General features: G+C 40.3%; 1 protein-coding gene across 1 annotated transcript in view; it reads right to left on the reverse strand.

Moving 5' to 3' along the window:
• The window catches only part of CLDN11 (claudin 11), a 64215-nt gene extending 43151 nt beyond the window's left edge, over positions 1-21064 (reverse strand). Inside the window, exons 1-2 of the mRNA XM_077290552.1 lie at positions 20715-21064; positions 6633-6797 (exon numbers count right to left, since the gene is read on the reverse strand). Coding sequence (XP_077146667.1) covers positions 6633-6797; positions 20715-20940 — 391 coding nt within the window. The 5' untranslated portion in view covers positions 20941-21064. The remainder of the gene's footprint in view (positions 1-6632; positions 6798-20714) is intronic.
• Positions 21065-22207: the final 1143 nt, after the last annotated feature.

Below are 22207 nucleotides of genomic sequence, written 5' to 3' on the forward strand. Positions count from 1 at the left end.
AACAAGAATAAGGCCTTTTAAAAAAATGAAACAGATGTCATCAGTATTTTAGATCGGAGGTTCATCAGTGTTCGTTCAGTGTCAGTTTTTACCATCAGTGTTTCATCAGTGATTTTCACATATGGATAAATAAATAAATTACAAAGCCTCTCCTGTACATTACGATGTTAATTATGAATCACATACAGAATGCACAATGATGCCATTAATGGGTTATCAGTAGTGATGAGCGAGTATACTCGTTGCTCGGGTTTTCCCAAGCATGCTTGGGTGGTCTCCGAGTATTTCTTAGTGCTTGGAGATTTAGTTTTCCTCGCCTCAGCTGCATGATTTATGGCTGCTGGACAGCTTGAATACATGTGGGGATTCCCTATCAACCAGGCAACCCCCACATGTACTCAGCCTGTCCAGCAGCTGTAAATCATGCAGCTGCAGCAACGAAAACTAAATCTCCGAACACTAAGAAATACTCGGAGATCACCCAAGCGTGCTCGGGAAAACCTGAGCAACGAGTATACTCGCTCATCACTAGTTATCAGACATTTTAACTGACCGGTAGACTAGTTACACTTGTATTGGTACTTTTCATCCATGATGCAACAGATATGTCTCTGACTTTTGCATGGACACATGGTCCACCAAAAAACATTGACACGTGAACAGCCCGTTCAATTATAATAGGCACATGTTTTATCCATGAAAACCATGGATAGAATATATAATTTTAAAAAAGGACATCTTAATGAGGCCTAATAATTGTCCTGCGCCATAATGTAATCAGGTCAGTCCAATCTGATGGGAGTCTTCAGACTGTGTTTTGCTCCTCCTCTGCCCCACAGTCTTCATCCTCCTGCATTTTTTTACATGGCTGATATCTTTTCAACTCTAGCGCCTGCACAGTTAAAAACAAGAGCTTTGCAGGCACAATAGCCTATGGAGAATATGTCAGCCTTGTCAATCAAGGCAGGAGGACAGTGTTTGGGGTACAGCTGAGGTGATGAGCATGGTCCGGAGAGACACATCAGATCGAATGGCATCGATTAAAGGGGTTACTTGGCCTAAAATGATAAGTCTGCAGTCACTCTGTGTGACTGCAGATTTTTTAATCCTAACAGCGCAAGCATTACACAGCAATGTACAAGCAGTGTCACGCCATATTTTCTATGGCACTAACAGGCTATATCACAAGCACTAGTCTATGGGCCCATTTAGAGTATTTGCACATGTTGCGGATTAGTGTGCGTATTTTTCCATGTAGATTCTGAAAAATCCACAGGTAAAACACCCTGCGTTTTACCTGCGGATTTCACATGTGTTTTCACACCTGCGGATTCCAATTATGGAACAGGTGTAAAACGCTGCAGAATCTACACAAAGAATTCACATGCTGTGGAAAATAAATATTTATCGCAGCATGTACACTGCGTGTTTGGTTTTCCATAGGTTTACATGGTACTGTACACCGCATGGAAAACTGCTGCAGATCCGCAGCATCAAATCCACTTCGGATCAGCAGCAAAATCCGCAACGTGTTCACAGACCCTTACACTGCCTAATCTTGGGTGACTGCCAATTGTTACTCATTTACTGGCCTGTTTACATGGATTCAAAATTCTGTGCACTCAGAATGATCATTAATGCGATTGTTCTGTACCCATACAATATAATATTATCGGCAGCACATCACATGTTTTGACCAGACCAAGTGCTGCTGACAACCATGATTTTAAGCTTGACTGAAAATCATTGCACCTGGTAAACAAATGTTTTTCTCGTTCATCTGATGTTTGCTGGCCTGCCCAGAAAGGCCAATAATGTGAGTATTCCTATGACAACTCATTTCCCAACTATTGAACTGTACAAATAGGCCATAAGTGAGGAGGCCCATAGTCACATTGAGTTAAGGAATTTCGGTGACTTAAGGGACATAAGGTCTCCATGCACTTCAATATAAAATTCTCCAAACTCAGCGATTTTGGCGGGAACAGCCAACCATTTAATGAATATAGGGAAACCTCTCAACTCTTTCCTTACAGATGATGTTGGGAAGGTAAGGATAGGGCTGTTTAAATTTAACCACCTGATTCATTTGTTTTCTGCAGATAAGCTACTAAAAAGCTGCCATTAATGACTTTCTCCCTTATTGCCATTAACAACAAATGAATACATAAAAGAAAACATTGATCATTGTAGAATATGACGATTATAAATATATGTATATAGCAGTGGTCAAAAGTTTGGCCACATACATTCATGCAGTGGTTTTTCTGGTTCTTAATGGAATAGGCACTTGCAGATTCAGTCTGAAGACCGTAACACCACAAAGGAAATAAAGAGTAAAGCAACACATATGAAACAAACCAGAATATTTGTTAAACCTTAGATCCCTCAAAGTAGGGAGGCTTTTATTCTGATGGCAGTGCTAAGTCCTATTCCACATTTGTTCTAAGCCAGAATATAACAAGGACACATCAATATTTCAAAACTGGCAAGAACATTAAAAGTATCCTCATGTGCAATCATGAAAAGCATCAAATGTTATGATGAAACTGGTACTCATGATGAGGATCGTCCTAGTAAAGGATTGACCTCTGCTGCAGAGGAAAAGTTCATCAGAGTTATCAGCCTCAGAAAACACAAACTGACAGCATCTCAGATAATGGTCCTCATAAACGATGCACAGACATCGAGTAACAGGCAGACCTCAACATCAACTTTCCAAAGAGATTGCAAGAAGCAAGCCTTTCTGGTCTAACTGAAACAAAGAATTCACTACAGAGTACTGCAAACTAAAAGACACTTGTCTGAGCAACGTAACACAAGGCCGGACATTAGACCAGGGGAAATCTGTACTGTGGTGTGAAGAGCCAAAAGTTGAGATTTTTGGCGCTGACAGGCATGTCTTTGTCACCCACAAAAATAATCAGCAGATTGTTTTTACATGTGTGGTGCCCACTATGAGGCATGGAGTGGAAAGTGTGATATTGTTTGGATGCTTTGCTGGTGACACTGTTGATGATTTATTACAAATTCAAGGCACATTACCCAGCATGACTACAACAGCATTCTGCAACAACATACCATCCCATTTGGTTTGCACTTAATGGGAACATCATTTGTGCTGAAACAGGACAGCGACCCAAAAAACACCTCCATACTATGTAAGGGCTGCAATCAAGAAGGAGAGGGATGGAGTGCTGCATCAGATGACATGCTCTTCACAATCACCCAACCGCAAGTCAAGTGAGATGGTTTGGGATACATTAGATGGCAGAGTGAAGGCAAAGTAGCCATCAAAGTGCCCAGGTAAGGCCAATTGACGAAGATGCTTGAGAGAATGCCAAGGAGGTGTAAAGATGTTATCACAGTATACGGAGTGTACTTTGAGGAATCTAAGGTTTAACACAAATTCTGGTTTATTTCACACAACTTTTTACTCTGTGTTTCCATGTGTGATCCTTTGTGGTTCTCCTAAATTCAGTCTAAATTTCCATGAGTAGTTATGTCCCAACTTTCAATTGAAAAATTATACATATATAAGTTCCTGTCACTCTACAATAATCTTAAAAGGCCAAGGTCCATGTGAGCTTATGTGTGTGTGTGTGTGTATATATATATATTTACATATATATATATATATATATATATATATATATATATATATACATACAGTACAGACCAAAAGTTTGGACACACCTTCTCATTTAAAGATTTTTCTGTATTTTCATGACTATGAAAATTGTACATTCACACTGAAGGCATCAAAGCTATGAATTAACACATGTGGAATTATATACTTAGCAAAAAAGTGTGAAACAACTGAAATTATGTCTTATATTCTAGGTTCTTCAAAGTAGCCTCCTTTTGCGTTGATGACTGCTTTGCACACTCTTGGCATTCTCTTGATGAGCTTCAAGAGGTAGTCACCGGGAATGGTTTTCACTTCACAGGTGTGCCCTGTCAGGTTTTATAAGTGGGATTTCTTGCCTTATAAATGGGGTTGGGACCATCAGTTGTGTTGTGCAGAAGTCTGGTGGATACACAGCTGATAGTCCTACTGAATAGACTGTTAGAATTTGTATTATGGCAAGAAAAAAGCAGCTAAGTAAAGAAAAACGAGTGGCCATCATTACTTTAAGAAATGAAGGTCAGTCAGTCTGAAAAATTGGGCAAACTTTGAAAGTGTCCCCAAGTGCAGTGGCAAAAACCATCAAGCGCTACAAAGAAACTGGCTCACATGAGGACCGCCCCAGGAAAGGAAGACCAAGAGTCACCTCTGCTTCTGAGGATAGTTTTATCCAAGTCACCAGCCTCAGAAATCGTAGGTTAACAGCAGCTCAGATTAGAGACCAGGTCAATGCCACACAGAGTTCCAGCAGCAGACACATCTCTACAACAACTGTTAAGAGGAGACTTTGTGCAGCAGGCCTTCATGGTAAAATAGCTGCTAGGAAACCACTGCTAAGGACAGGCAACAAGCAGAAGAGACTTGTTTGGGCTAAAGAACACAAGGAATGGATATTAGACCAGTGGAAATCTGTGCTTTGGTCTGATTAGTCCAAATTTGAGATCTTTGGTTCCAACCACCGTGTCTTTGTGCGACGCAGAAAAGGTGAACAAATGGACTTTTCATGCCTGGCTCCCACCATGAAGCATGGAGGAGGAGGTGTGTTGGTGTGGGGGTGCTTTGCAGGTGACACTGTTGGGGATTTATTCAAAATTGAAGGCATACTGAACCAGCATGGCTACCACAGCATCTTGCAGCGGCATGCTATTCCATTTGCGTTTAGTTGGACCTTCATTTATTTTTCAACAAGACAATAACCCCAAACACACCTCCAGGCTGTGTAAGGGCTATTTGACCAAGAAGGAGAGTGATGGGGTGCTACGCCAGATGACCTGGCCTCCACAGTCACCAGACCTGAACCCAATCGAGATGGTTTGGGGTGAGCTGGACCGCAGAGTGAAGGCAAAAGGGCCAACAAGTGCTAAGCATCTCTGGGAACTCCTTCAAGATTGCTGGAAGACCATTTCCGGTGACTACCTCTTGAAGCTCATCAAGAGAATGCCAAGAGTGTGCAAAGCAGTTATCAAAGCAAAAAGTGGCTACTTTGAAGAACCTAGAATATGAGACATAATTTCAGTTGTTTCACACTTTTTTGTTAAGTATATAATTCCACATGCGTTAATTCATAGTTTTGATGCCCTCAGCGTGAATGTACAATTTTCATAGTCATGAAAATATAGAAAAATCTTTAAATGAGAAGGTGTGTCCAAACATTTGGTCTGTACTGTGTATATATATATATATATATATATATATATATATATATATATATATATATATATATATATATATATATATATATATACAGCTCTGGCAAAAATTAAGAGAGAGATTTTTCTCTTTATAGATATATTTTTGAGTAAAATTAAAGTTTTTCTTTTATTCTATAAGCTTCTGACAACATGTCTCCAGATTTCCAAGTAATATATATATTTTTTTTTTTTCCTGACAACGAAAAATGGTCAATTTTTTTAAAAAAAAACAGTGCTTTCATACTTCAAATAATGCAAAGAAAACAAGTTCATAATCATTCACAAACAACAATACTAATGTTTTAACTCAGGAGTCAGGAAGAGTTCAGAAATCAATATTTTGTGGAATAACCACTGCTTCTGGCGCTAAAGACCACCTGGGCCATATATATAAGTTTGGATATAAATGCTCATGCACTTATGCAATAGTTTTCCTTATTTTTACCCTGTTTTCCAACCACGTCAACTGGAAATTTCAAGCATCTACTATTTTTTCAGTAAAATAGTAATGCCCAACATTGCTTCAGATCTTCCCATTAATTTGTTTTACAATGTAATTTTAGATTGATTGATCCCACCTTTCCTTCTGAACCATAATTAAAGGTAAAAAAAAACAGGCTGAAGACTATAATGCTAATAGACTGACCATTTGCCCTTACAGCACATGAAAAATATACCAATTGTTTGCACATAGAAAAAGTAACAAAACATTTTAGGCATAGTCACTTAATCCACTGCTACATTTTTAATTGCTTTGTTAGCATAAACCACGGGTTCATTACAATATATGCAGTATATAATTGAAAAGCAAGGTCATAACATGCATAAAAGGGCAGCTAAGTTAAAGCATTAATTACTAGTACGAAAACCTTGTATCTTGTGCTTTTTTATACCTAGCCTTAGTTTTTCCCTTCGGCAGAACAGCATGTGCTCTCTACTGCAATTCTGAATGTAAACCATTATCTAGATATTAAAAGTTTGCTAAGAGTTTACAGGTCTTTAAGCTATAGATTTTGCAATTTAAACAAAACTTCTCAGTTACAATAGAAATACTAGTTTTAACCTCAGACTTTACATCTTATTGTTAAAATGAAAGATTTCTTTCACCAGAACGTGAAAAATTAGAATAAAAAAAATGACAATTTATAAATATGTTAAACATTAATTATAATATATAATTGCCAATATCTTTGTGACAAAGCTAAAATATGACCATGAATTAATCAGATGTGGTGGTCACTTCTATACAGTTGAAAGAAAAATAGTCATACAGTCATACAACGTCCCCTACGGAGCCTTCCGTTAAGTCTTACCCAAAATGACGATCAGCACTCCGCCCAGAGTAAAGCGTTTGTATTTTTCTGTACCAGGGTCGTGGCCCATTCGGATGCAGGGCATGGCAGAGAGAAGCAGGAAGACAGCAGGAAGCCCCAGGAAAGATCCAGTTATCATCAGGGCACGGGTGGCTTGGATGTGAGCTGTCAACAGCAACAGGATGCATTTTATTGAGTGATAAACCACATATTTACAGGATTACCCACAGAAATTATAGTCACAGCTGTCCATGAGGATGGAAATAAACTAAATTTCATAAAACGTTTTACAACAAATATAGTTTTCCAATTTTTTCCAACCTTGATGCTCCATATTTGTACTAGAAAGGTAATGGCTCATGTACGAGCTTTATGTACAAGTTCTCTGAAGAGCACATTATCCCCATCTGTGACAAAATGAAAACATTTCACGAGGGCCAGGTGTAATATGAGACATAACAGGACTTTATCAAGCATGGAGCTGAACCCCATTATTTATTCTTTGTTCAATATGCACATATAAATGATGAGTTACCTGAGAGAGTATTCTGTAATAATGGGGGAAAGCAATAAATTGCCCACTGATTTGCTAAGGCAGATCGCCCTTAAAACCTGTGATGTCTCTTGAAAGAGCCAACTTTCCGTAAAAACCAGGCTTGAACTTACAGTTTGTGAGATCCCCCAACCCTCAGACATTCCTAAATGTGACCGCTAACATCACTAGGCCAGTTTGGTAACAGCTTATTGGGGTTGTCCACTACTAGGATAAACCCTTCTCGATCTGAATGTTTCCCCCTGTGAAAATAAAAACACCTATATCCACCTCCTGTGCAGGTGCCACTCCAGAGGTGTTGGCACTCACGTTCCCAGGGCTCACGTGAGGTTGTTATGACATGTTAGTCTTGTACCCAATCATCACTGGCGTCACTGTCTCCCCCTTTGGACGTATAAATAATCGACAGGAAGTCATAGCTGTGGCTTGCCGCTCTTGATTATGTATACGTCCAAAGGCGGAGACAGGGATGCCAGCGCTGATTAGGCACAGGGCTCATGTGTCATAACAACAGCATGTGAGCTTTAGGAACGCAAGTGCCAACACGGCTGAAATGGCACCTGCATGGAAGGTGAGTATAAATGTTTCTGTTTTCATGGGAGAAACATTCAGATCAAGAAGCGGTTGTTCTAGTAGAGGACAACCCCTTTAATAAAGTATGTGGCAGAGCTGGATTTCTGAAGCGAGGAAAATTTTACTTTTTTGCCCAGTGAGATCAAAGAGTTATGGGATCCTGTCGCGATTATGGACATTTCTGAGCAGTTTTGTTACTAGGCTATATTTAGACAAATCAGAAAATTAACCGAGAACTAATTTATAAACAATATCTTTATTTCAACATATTTAGGATAAACAAAACAACACAACCCCTTAAAAAACCCTTCTGTGTAAGACAGGGTTGACTATCTGGTCTATATATATGTATACGGGCAGAGGGATGGGGAGCCTAACAGGGATCTAAACCTACACGTCCCTATGGTGCCCCCTACCTGACTGCGGAGGTTGGCACCCTCTTGGACGCAATATGGCGCCCCCGCTCCTCGACGGCTGACCCTCGATGCCCTGCGGGTCCCTAGTGCACCATGCGTCGTGGACACCTCACACCTGTCCACTCCTAGGGCCCAAATGTAAAAAACATTTACCAGAAATGATATTTCCACCAAATAACACAATGATAGATAAATTCACTGCTTCTTAAGGCTCAAAAATAAACAAGATAGCACATTTATCCGTCTGTTCTACGCCTCCTTCACTGGCTATCGCACCCTTATGCGTCCCTACCAACACTTTCCTGCCTTACAGCGGAGGTTGGCACCCTCTTGGTCGCAAATTGGCGCCCCCGCTCCTCGGCGGCTGTCCCTAGGATACCCTAAACAGGTCCCTACAGATATTTGGACCCGCTGAGGGAAAGTGCCTATGGGGCTATGCTAGTGGGCTGCAATATACATATCAATTTATCATGCCAGCATGAAGTACTTCAGTGAATCAGAACATCCTGTGTGTTAGCTCTATTGTTGAGTCTATCACACAAAGCCGAGAAAGTGCAATCTTGTCTATGTACTAGGAACACATACATGTTAATGTCATTGTTATTTCAAACTATATACATGGTGAAAAATCAAGAATGATAACAATAAAAATAAAAAATCTGTTGCACTTATCTGTGCCCAGATCTCGCCTCTACGCGTTTCCCCCCCATGATATGGTTCTTCAGGAGGCACATGGGAAAAAAACCGTGTGTGACCACATCGGTGGTATGCTGTGCCTGGTTGCAGGTGCAGGAATAACACTGGTGCAGGCGTGCTTATATCTCTCACATACAGCTCCCGCCCACACGACAGTATTAAGGGGGTTAAATCATACCTATAGGTCACGGATTGCTGTGCTGATCGCGACGCAGATGTCCAATAACTCCCCCCAGATCACCTTCTTACAGTGCACATGGCGGCCGCCATTGTTTCTGTGGTATTATCGGCGTGCCCGAACTGCGCATGCGCCATTTTCAGACCCTAGAGGTCCGCTATTTTCCTTCAGACTGCGCAGGCGCTCAGGGAGGACTCCATTTTGTTGTGGATCCTATCTCCCATACAGAACGCCCTATGCTCATTACGGCTTCATTCTGTGGATCCCCAAAGAAGATACAGTGTTCCACGCAAAAAAGGGGAGGGTGTAGGATGACATATTGCATATAAATAAATTTCTCATGTGTGCAGTCACCCTAAGTTAGTATCATAATGGTCATGTATCAAAATTTCATGTATAAAAAAAACCACCCCTATAATATACCAGCTCTTCTATAGATATAGCCTCAAGGGCATAATACCTAAAATTCCAGATCCCCATTTTAGTGTGGGGTCTTGCTGGATCTATCGGTCTGTACCTGGGCCACTTTAATTATAACTTAGAACCCTTTATGGTCATGGCTATGCAGCTATATTTAGACAAATCACCAGCCTGGGGCTGCCCACTGGTTTATTAACTTTATGAATATTATTTTTGATTTTAGAATAGAAATCATTTATTCTTATTATAAATACAGGTTAGAAATTTCACCATGAATAACTATCTTAAAAATGACAAAGCAAACCATGAGGGAAAATAACAAATAGTAAAATGTTCAGGTCTGCTCTTTATACATAGCATGGATAAGTGTTGGCAAGACCAATAAATGTCCTCATAGAATCATAGAATGTTAGAGTTGGAAGGGACCTCCTGGGTCATCCGGTCCAATCCCCTGCTCAACGCAGGATTCACTAAATCATCTCAGAGAGATGTCTGTCCAGCCTCTGCTTGAAGACTTCCATTGAAGGAGAACTCGCCACCTCTCGTGGCCGCCTGTTCCACTCATTGATCACCCTCACTGTCAAAAAGGTTTTTCTAATATCTAATCTGTGTCTCCTCCCATTCAGTTTCATCCCATTGCTTCTAATCTTTCCTTGTGCAAATGAGAATTAAGATGATCCTTCTACAATGTGACAGCCCTTGAGATATTTGTAGGCAGTTATTAAGTCTCCTCTCAGTCTTCTTTTTTGCAAGCTAAACATTCCCAAACCCTGTAAACGTTCCTAATAGGACATGGATTGCAGACCGGTCACCATTCTGGTCGCTCTTCTCTGAACTTGCTCCAGTTTGTTGATGTCTTTTTTAAAATGTGGTGCCAAAAACTGGACACAGTATTCCAGATGAGGTCTGACCAAAGAGGAGTAGATGGGTGTAATTACTTCATGTGATCTAGACTGTATGCTTCTGTTAATACATCACAGAATTGTATTTGCCTTTTTTGCTGCTGCATCACTCTGTTGACTCATGTTCAGTCTGTGATCTATTAGTATACCCAAGTCTTTTTCACATATGTTGTTGCTTAGCCCTATTCCTCCCATTCTGTATATGCTTTTTTCATTTTTGTTGCCCAGATGTAGCACTTTGCATTTTCCCTGTTAAAAATCATTCTGTTGGTTGCTGCCCACTGCTCCAGTTTATTTATATCTTTTTGAATCCTCTCTCTCTCTTCTCTAGTATTAGCTATCCCTCTTAGCTTTGTGTCATCAGCAAATTAAATCACACCTTCATCTAAATTAATCAATCAATTCCTTCATCTAAATCATTGATAAAGATGTCCTCATATGTACATGAAATAGGAATGCCTTACCATCACTTGTAACCAACACAAACTACAACATAATATACAGTACTTGGCATTGCTACAGTATATATACAGTAGATCACAAAAGTGAGTACATCCCTCACATTTTTGTAAATATTTTATTATATCTTTTCATAGGCCAAAACGGAAGATATGACACTTTGATACAATATAAAGTAGTCATTGAAAAGCTTGTATAACAGTGTTCATTTGGTGTGCCCTCTAAATAGCTCACACAGCCAGTAATGTTTAAACCACTGGCAACAAAAGTGAGTACACCCCTAAATGAAAATAGCCAAATTGTGCATGTCATGTGACTCATTAGTGTTACAAGGTCTAAGGGTACCGTCACACAGTGAAATTTCCATCGCTGCGACGGCACGATTCGTGACGTCGCAGCGTCGTATGAATATCGCTCCAGCGTCGTAGACTGCGGTCACACTTTGCAATCACGGTGCTGGAGCGATGCCGAAGTCCCCGGGTAACCAGGGTAAACATCGGGTTACTAAGCGCAGGGCCGCGCTTAGTAACCCGATGTTTACCCTGGTTACCAGCGTTAACGTAAAAAAAACAAACAGTACATACTTACATTCCGGTGTCTGTCCTCCGGCGTCTCAGCTTCTCTCCGTGACGTCACCGCTGTGCTCGCTTTCCGGCCGGCAGGCGCTCACAGTGCAGAGAAGCTGAGACGCCGGAGGACAGACACCGGAATGTAAGTATGTACTGTTTGTTTTTTTAACGTTTACGCTGGTAACCAGGGTAAACATCGGGTTACTAAGCGCGGCCCTGCGCTTAGTTACCTGATGTTTACCCTGGTTACAAGCGAACACATCGCTGGATCGCTGTCACACACAACGATCCAGCGATGTCAGCGGGTGATCAAGCGACGAAAGAAAGTTCCAAACGATCTGCTACGACGTACGATTCTCAGCGTGGTGTCTGATCGCAGTAGCGTGTCAGACACAGCGATATCGTAACGATATCGCTAGAACGTCACGAATCGTGCCGTCGTAGCGATGAAAATTTCACTGTGTGACGGTACCCTAAGGTGCCAATGGTAAGCAGGTGTGTAAAATTTGACGTTATCACTCTCACACTCTCTCATACTGGTCACTGGAAGTACATCATGGCACCTCATGGCACCAATGGGGGCTGCATGAGTGCTCCTAGTTGTGAGGAGCTACAGGTAATTGAGGGAACCATGAATGCCGACATGTACTGTGACATACTGAAGCCAAGCATGATCCCCTCCCTTTGGAAACTGGGCCGAAGGACAGTATTCCAACATGATTATGACACCAAACACACCTCTAAAACTACTACTGCCTTGCTCAAGAAACTGAGGGTAAAGGTGCTGGACTGACCAATCATGTTTCCAGATCTAAACCCTATTGAGCATCTGTTTGGCATCCTCAAAGGAAGGTGGAGGAGCAAAAGGTCTCTAACATCCACAAGCTCTGTGATGTTGTCATGAAGGAGTGGAAGAGGATTCCAGTGGCAACCTTTGAAGCTCTAGTGAACTCCATATCCAATAGATTTAAGGCAGCACTTGAACACATTAAATATTGACAATATGGGCACAATTTGGCCATTTTCACTTAGGGTATACTTACTTTTGTTGTCAGTGATTTAAACATTAATGACTATGTGTTGAGTTATTTAGAGGGCACACAAAATTTACACTGTTATACAAGCTGTACACGGACTACTTTATATTGTATAAAAGCATCATATCTTCAGTGTCGTCCCATGAAACGATATAATAAAATATTTACAAAAATGTAAGTGGTGTATTGTATATATACTGCAGCAATGTCAGTTAGGCTAGGGTTAAATTCTAGCTCTGCTTTGATTATTACACCTGGCTAGCTCTGCCTAAAAACAGTCTAGGAGTTCATCTAAGCCAATCTGATGGGGAGGCTGAGCAGACTGGATGTGTCTGGAAGTTGAAGAAACAAGCCACAATCGATTTGAGAAGAATTTGCACAACCCATGTGCACCAAAGTGCGTGACTAAAGTGGAGCCAGCTCAGCTGTGTCTGACTTAGTCAGGGTCTATACTGTTTAGTTAGCGCCTGGACAAGGGTAGGAATTTATGTTTCTGATTTTGTTGTTTTGGTGCTGTGCAACTTGTGGAAAGCAATAAAAACTGCATGTGTTTGGATCAAAACTGCATTGCCTGTGTGAACGCTACCTAAGGCTTAATGCCTAATGCTTACCAGAACGAGTGAATCCCTACGATTGGTGGAGAATGAAGTCCCAGTTACAGGTGATTGCAGTGTAAAGATTGAATGTCCTGGATAAAGGCAGCTACAGCATTGCGAACACAGTCTGAAGGCATGGAGGAGCTTGTTAAGCAATTAGTCCAGGTGCAACAACAGCAGATGCAAGTACAACAACAGTAGACCCAACAGGAAAGCAACAAACTTCTGATCCAGCAGTATCAACAGCAGCAGAAGTTAAAGCAGCAATTTCTGCAGCAACAGTTACAGCAGGTTCAGCAGAAGCAGCAGTAGATGGCTCTCCTGACAGAAACTGTCCGAGCCAGGGAGATGGAATCACCCACCAGCCAAAGCAAAATTAGCTGTGTGAGGTAAACAGTCCAGGAAGCCTTGCAGAAAATGACTCTGGAGGAAGATGTCAAGGCTTTTCTGACAGTCTTTGAAAAGTGGCAGAGAGAAACAGTACCCAGAGCAGTGGGTGGATGTCCATATCTTAGGGGAAAACTGCAGAAAGCATACTATGACCTTGCCTGCAGGAAGTATAATAAGCTGAAGGCAGAGATAATGGCACCATTGTTAAATGCAGAAAAGTGGTAAATGCATTCAAAATATCATATGTACACCTAAACTATTACCATGCAGCGCGGCACTATGTCGCTTTTTTCTTCATCTGGCATAGAGTAGAAGTTGGGGGAAAAGTGGGAAATGTTCTCTAGAAACGGTGTTATTACAAACTGTGTGTTACTTTCTGCAGAGACAAGTCCTATCTGGAAGAAGTGATGATGGTCTGCAGTGGATGAACAAGAAAAGAGACGATGAAGGACTTCACCTAGAGATGTCACTGGTGAGTCAGTGTGTTACCTGTACACCAACACTAAACACTGCATGCTATATACAGAGCTCCTTTGGGTAATGTCACCGGTGATCACTGTATTACCTGTACACTGACAGTATATACAGAGCTGCTGTGTATAATGTTACCAGTGGTCACTGTATTACCTCTACACTTACACTATACATTATATACAGAGCTCCTGTGTATAATGTCACTGATGATCACTGTATTACCTATACACTGTCACTATATGCAGAGCTCGTGTATAGTGTCATATATAATCACTGAATTACCTGTACACAGACACTATATACAGAGCTCCTCTGTGTATAATGTTACCGGTAATTCCTGTATTACCTTTACACTATACACTATGTTCAGAGCTCCTGTGTATAATGTCACTTATGGTAATATTAGTATTGTGATTTTTAATAATGATCAGTATTGTAGTATTTGGTCACTTTGTAGTGGTAATATGTGATCTGATCATGGTGTGGTGATATTTGTTCCTTGTAAGTGGTATTATTCGGTCACTATGTGGTGGTAATATGAGGTCTGGTGATGGTTTGATGTATTTAAAAAAGCAAAAAACAAACAGCTGACAGCACATCAGTACACATAACTAACTCTGCATATAAACAGGATAGGTGTTCATCTAAGACAAACTGCTGGAGAGGCTGAACAAACTGGATTTGTCTTGAAATTGAAGAGAGAAACAAGCCAGATCTAGTCGGGACATGATTGCATCTGTGCAAAGCACGAACTTGCAGTCACACAACCGCCAGCTTCTGCCGCCGCCACTGGAGAATCCTGAAAGCACGCACTATGCGTGCTGTGAGGATTCATATGTCTGCAGTCACAAAGAGTGACCGCAAACTTGAACCCAAAGCCTTGACCTTCCCTTTAATATAATGGTTTCTGCTCAAAGTATCAAAGAACAATTCTAACAGGAAATTTCCCGTGATTTATTGAGTATCTGTTTCATGGGATACGCCATATACTCATATCTAGCCTTTTCACTTGTAAGTGTATCGGAGAAGCCTTTGTTCAGTGATTTTGATATATTTTGCTTTTAATTTATCTTCTACACCATCTGTCTCATTGAAACAAACCTCTAAGGAAAGACTGAAGTAAAATTAAAATTATTCTTGTTTGAGGTATTTCTAACTGCTTGAAGAATAGAAAAATCAGTGGAATCCTATAGGCTTTAAATCATTTGCAATCAAGTGAACGGATATCTATATAATTACGGGAAATGTGACACAGGAACACCAATTAGTCAAAATAAACATTGGCTTTGATCACAATGAATAGATGAAAACTACCTCATTACACACTAAGCAAAAATACTAGAGATCCTTCAGAGCTGCTGAATTTAATACTCTTTTTCCCACATTAGTAATGTTTTCAGCTTCCTGCTGACTTAAAAGGGGGATTCCCATCTCCAAGATCCTATCCCACTATATCGTAGGTGTAATAATAATAATATTAGCAAATACCTTTAATTAGAAATGTAGTATAGTTTTTTTGCTTCGCTATGTCTTTTTGCTTATGTCCAGGCATTGAAGGACCTTGGGTATCCATGTCCCATCAGGCATCTGGCCTATGTCAGTTACATTGATGATATTTTAATCATCTGGACGGAGTCTGAGCAACAACTGATGACATTCCACGAACACTTTAATAAGTTTCATCCCACCATCAACTTAACGCTCAACTACTCCTGTACTGAAATTAACAGAAGCCAATTTACCATCCATCATACCTTACATGGGACAGTTTTCATCCAAACAACATTAAAAACGAATTTGTCCACAGTCAAGCCATCAGATACAACTGGATATGTTCCATCCCTACAGATAGAGATAAACACCTTGGTCGCCTCAGAAAGACCTTTTCGAATAAGGGCTACAATCCAAGAACGATTTAAAACCAGGTTACAAGGGCCACCAGAATATCAAGAAATCATCTTCTTTGTTACAAAACTAAAGAAGAAATCAACCGGGTGCCTCTAGTAGTCAACTACAATTCAAATCTGGAGGTGCTAAGGTCACGGAAAACTACAAAAAGATATCCAATTAAAACCTATATTTCCAGATATCCCCAAACCTCTGTGTTTCAAGCAGCCCCCAAAATCTAAGAAACATTGTAGTCAGAAGCTCCCTGTCCTCTCCTACAATAACAGGAATCTTTCTCTGAAACCTAAAAAATGTAAAACCTGTCCATTTATAATGAAATTGGACAAGATAAAGATCCCCAACTCACATCAGGACTACAAGATCCTAGGTACTTTCAGATGCAACACAATTAATGTGGTGTACTTATATACAATAAATGTCCAACTGGGGTCTGTATATGTTGGAGACAGGGTAAAAACTTAGAACAAGGATGAATTCTTATTGCCACAAAAAAAGCAAAAAGAATAGATCTAAAAGGGGCCAAACATTTTTGTAGCCCTGATCACAGCATCATGGACATGGAATTCCTGGTGTTGAAAGGTAATTTAACATCCCAGACAGACAGAAGAGTCTGGGAGTAAAAACTTATGATGACCTTTGCCTTTGACACACTCAGAGCAGGAATTAATGTGTTGCATGGATTTATGACTTTTTACATCAATTAAGGACCTCATAAAGGCATCACAAACCTGGACCAGACATAGCTTTCACACTCCTTATCTATGAGCTGTTCCAATATTTACTGCCACAACTGTTTTCTCCCGATCCCACATTGATAGTTCTACCTTACGTCATGTGTCCTATTTACTGCAGTTGGCACCCTGTCACCATTGGCAGCATGAATCAGAGCCCGATTGCGTGATTGGAGCCAGGTATTATTTTCTCTGAAATATCTTGTCTCTCCTGCCTGTCTCTTCAAGCTAAGTCTGCTACGGCTTCTCCCTGATTCCAGGTGATGGACAAATCTCACACTGCATACACACATGGAAGAGAATTGTTAATCATTTCAAGGGCGGGGTAAACCTGAAACGGACTCATGTCTCCTGGCCGTCTTTCCAAACTATATTAAAGCGAATCTGTCAGCAGGTTTTTGATATGTAATCTGAGAACAGCATGATGTAGGGGTTAAAACAATGGATTCAGCTATGTGTCACTTTTTTGACTGTGTGCTGTTGTTTACTTACAATGAAGGTTTTATCAACTGGAGATCATCACTGCTGGACCAGGTCTCACGTGACTGCTAGTCCGTCCAAACCTCCTCCTGTGATACGCAGCTCACTGTCCATAGACAATGTACATAGAGAGCCTAGTGTGGGCGGGGTTAGCTTTCTCAGCTCTGCTTCATGTTACATCTAAACACTCTGATTGTGTCACAACTGCTGCACCCAGCAAAGTGAAACATTGTTGGAATCAGGGTCTCTTTTCCTACATTATGCTGCTTTCAGAAGTGGTAGGAAAAATATGAGGACAGATTCCCTTTAAATACAACTTGCTGCAATCATGCAGACAGGCTCAGATTCATGCTGCCCATAGTTTGGCAGGATGAATTAAGTGATAGGTTCCTCTTAAGCATTTACTAATTTTCTTTGCTACCTTTGTTAACATGTTCTAGGAAAGGGCTTCCTACTCCTGTGCACATCAAGTCATCTGTCTGATACTATGACTCATGTAAGGAAACAATACAAAAAATCTAATAGAAATGGGAAACAGCAACCCAGTGGGGACCACCGCTGCCTACTAAGAGATGGCACAGAGGGGGCATGGTGATATTATCCCTGCAGGGTGGGCAACCTACTCAATGGCCTAGATCCTGTGACAGGAGTACAAACATCCTAATGGCGGCTGCAATGTTCTCCAGCATATTTTGTACCAGTCTCACTGTAAATCTTATTCTTGTACTTCAGTGAAATAATTTCCATTGGGAAGCCTCTTCATAATTCTGCGCACATAGACATTGTTACACATGACAGAAGGTTTATTCCTTACCGCTGGCAGGAGATTTTGTTTCCTCCTGAGAATAAGCTGTTTCTTTGATGCTATCAATATCAGTAATGATACAGTAAATTAAGTACATGAGCTTAACATTGTGCACAAATCAGAAGGAGTTTTGGTGGAATAATCTAATTTATTCACTACATACAGATTCCAGATAGGAATGTGTCACTGAAGAGACAACATCTTGTCTCACACAACCAGAAGAAAGTCTCCATTTGTGTTCCTGGTCCCAAGACAGATCTCAGCATTAATAGTGCCACCACGAGATGCCAGCTGATAACGTCAGCCCCGGCTCCAGCTAATGGAAACATTGTTATATTCAGAAAGTGACAGTGGAAGGAGAACGCTGAAAACCAACAGAAATGAAAGGAAATATGTTACTGGCCTGAACTAAGGCCTGATCTGTGCTCCGAGCTTGTTCTGCTCCATCCCCAAGAACGTTCTGGACAATCCAGAATCTAATAAGACATAGTTCAGATGGATCACGTCTGGTACAGACTAGATATAGACATCTGCTTTGTAAAGACATTGGATGCCATTCCCAGTTCTGCTGATGTCTTACAGATCAGGTGTGCAGCACCGTATAATGGATGGGAGCCTTGGAATATGTGGGTTACTATAATGTCAGCTGGACGGACACGGATTCTGTATGGAGATAGGAGCAGACTGCCGTTCTCACACTTCTATTATCAATTCCGTTTTTCTTTTTCCATCATGAGAGAATAAAACAACTAATCCAATCAACGGCAGACATAAGCGGCACCCAACAGACCCCAATGACTTAAAGAGGTGTCCACTGGGCTTCGCTGAGTTATCCAAAGTTTCAGCAACACTGCCCTTAAAACTGAGTCGTCTACAATTCCTCTATTACAGTGGTAGCCAACATTTCGATTGCAGTAACACATGAATTCCCTAAATAACAGCAGATAGCCGAAGTGACCCTTCTCGTGCCCGTGCCAGTCCCAGCAATGTGATCAGAGCTCTTCTACTCTATACAATGACTTCCATTTTTTACTAACTTTTGCAAATTGGTATATTTCCCCCCTTTTCTGGTAAGTAAAACTTTGGGCTCCTGCTATTCTCTAACTACAACACTTATGATGAGTTAAGGCAAATGACTAACCTATTTCTCAAGATTAATTGTCTTGTAGATGCAGGTCCCACTTATCTCTGGAAAGGGCCCCATTGTGCACTGCTGCCAGGAGATAGAGGGCTGGAACTCCCATACAAATTAATGGGATTTCTTACTACTTCTGCACTTACAGTCAAGTGCTTTAGGGTCCTGTGCTTGAAATTGATGCAGGTCCCGTAAGTGTGATTTCCATCTACTCTGCATTTACGGCATATTCTGTAATGTGACATATAAGTGCGAGATGGGAAAACTGCCTTCATATAAACATTGCAGCAAGTTCTGCCTTTTTTACACTGGCATGTCCTAAACTAATCAAATTTGGAAAAGATCCAGATTTTATGGCACAGCTTTAAACAAAAATATTTGTCAAGTATCATAAATAGTATAAATAATATATCAAAAGTAACATTTAAAGCGCAAATCTATTTACAGAGCTCACAGGCAAAAAAACCTATATTGTACAAGCAAGTTATCGCTGTCTATCTAGCATTTATAAGTCACAAAAAAAATATGCATATATCTGTGTCCTATCATAGCTGTCACTTGTCTCATATCTATCTACTCATCTGTCCATCCTTCTATATCTATCTATCTATCTATCTATCTATTATCTAATTATTATCTATCTATCTATCTATCTATTATCTAATTATTATCTATCTATCTATCTATCTATCTATCTATTATCTAGGAATCCAAAAAATGGAGGCAGCACAAGGCTTTTTTTTCAAGGCTTGAAAAAGGTTCACATCTACCAGAATTGAAACGTTGCTGAGATGGGCTAATAAAAGTAGCTCCTGCTTTTTCCACTACTAATGGTGTGCTGCCTCCGTTTTTTGGATTCCTACATTTGAGGTTTGGTCTATGCCTGGGGGGCTCTGCACCCGACTCTGTTTTTCTATTTTCACTTTTGTGGTTTTTTTGTGCTGCTCTAATACTTTTTCTATATATCTATTATCTATCTATCTATCTATCTATCTATCTATCTATCTATCTATCTATCTATCTATCTATCCATTATCATCTATCTATCTATCTATCTATCTATCTATCTATCTATCTATCTATCTATCTATCTACCTATCATGTATCTATATATTATCTATCTATCATCTATCTATATATCTGTTATTTATCATCTATCTATCTATTATCTAATTATCATCTATCTATCTATCTATCTATCTATCTATCTATCTATCTATCTATCCATTATCTAATTATCATCTATCTATCTATCTATCTATCTATCTATCTATCTATCTATCTATCTATCTATCTATATCTTCTATCTACAGTATCTATCATCTATCTACCTATTATTTATCTATTTATTATTTATCTATTTGTCCATTATCTATCTATCTATCTATCTATCTATCTATCTATCTATCTATCTATCTATCTATCTATCTATCTATCTCTGTATCTGTCTATACATCTAATATATATGTGTGCCCATTTTTGTCTTTTCATTTGTGTCTATCTACCTATGGCCATTTGTCTCTGTCGGTCCCTGTACTTATGACCCTTTATCTATGTATATTTATCTGTGAATATCCATGTATCTATATAACTGCAATCTACCTCGTACCTAATCTATCGTCTGGGTATCTTTTATACATATATTCACCCACGCCTACATTTGTCACCTGCCCTCCTGTATAGAAGTCTATTGGTAATGTTAGTGTTGTCTTACAGGCTAAAAAGTTGAATAAGTATCTTAAGGAGCACAGGCGACTTACCGGGCAGTGTGAGGATGTCAGCCAGAGGCTTGCAGTGATACAGCCCTATAGAGATGACACAATCTGCCCATAGTCCCCTGGAGCCCAGTTCATCCAGTTTTCGGCAGGTGTTGATGCTGTAGTCACAAGTCAGCACCCAGTCATTGGTGGTGGTGGCAACTACAACCCCGATCCATCCTACAAAACTTGAGACAAACCCAAAAAACTGCAGGCATGTGCCAGCCATGACAGAGAGTGCCCAAGAGAGGAAGTTCTCCTAACAATCCTTCTGCCGAGAGTCAGGCGAGGATGTGTCCTACAGAAGAGTGCTGGACTCCTAAGAATCCCCCAGCATCAGTAACCTCCTCTGCCCACTCCTCCTATTATAAGCCAGGGACCAAAAATCACTTCCAGCCAATTACAGAGGAACAAGGGGGGAACTGTGGATGAGTGGCCTGGACACACCAATGACATGGCAGCAGGAGGAGGAATTACGCAGTGGGGCTCCCAGTACAGCAGCTTGTACTGGTGACTAAGTGGCATCCACCATGGCACACACTTTTATAGTGACCCTGCTGCCTGATAACTCTCCTATTACTTACTGACATAAGTTCATATGCTATAGGTGGAATAATGTCGGATGATGATAACAATATTATCTAGTTACCCACTGTCCACAAAGCATGCGGAGTCAGAGTTTGTATGCACTTGTAATGACTTCTAGTTGTTCGAATACTGAGCACAGCTGTACTACGTGAGCGTGTCACTGAGGCTGGAAATGTCGCACTCCTTCCCAATTAACGTTCATGCAGAGACCACTAGTGGACACTGTCGGTAATGCAGCGTTAGACACAATAATATTGCAGGTTTAGAAAAAGAAAAGAAATAGTGATAACATTACAATAATAACACTGGCTGAAGGGGAGGAAATATTCCTTTTGCTTAAAATTCAGGTGTCACTGGCATATTTATATGTTTGTGACATATTATCAGATCTGTTTACTTTCAGAAATATACTCTTCATTTCCATCAGTTTTCTGTTGTATTTTTTTGTTTTCAAATTTAGTATTTTTGTTTTAACCCGTTCATGACCAGAGGTATTTTAGTTTGTGTGGGTTTGTTTTTTTTCTCCCCTTATTCCAAGAGCCATAACTTTTTTATTTTTCCGTCAATATGGCTATGTGAGGGCTTGTATTTTGTGGGACGAGTTATACTTTTGAAAGACACCATTGGCTTTAACATATTGTGTACTGGAAAACGGGAAAAATTTCCAAGTGCGGTGAAATTGCAAAAAACTGCAATTCCACAGTTGTTTCCTTGGTTTTTTTTTTTACCATGTTGTTCACTAAATGCTAAAACTGACCTGCCATTACGATTCTCCAGGTAACTCCAAGTTCATAGACACCTAACATGTCTAGGTTCTTTTTTATTTTAGTGGTGAAACAAAATCCAAACTTTAGCAAAAAAAACAAAATGGCGCCATTTTCCGAGACCTGTAGGTTTTCCATTCTTTG

This window comes from Ranitomeya variabilis, chromosome 2 (assembly GCF_051348905.1).
Source record: "Ranitomeya variabilis isolate aRanVar5 chromosome 2, aRanVar5.hap1, whole genome shotgun sequence".
Taxonomy (NCBI): domain Eukaryota; kingdom Metazoa; phylum Chordata; class Amphibia; order Anura; family Dendrobatidae; genus Ranitomeya; species Ranitomeya variabilis.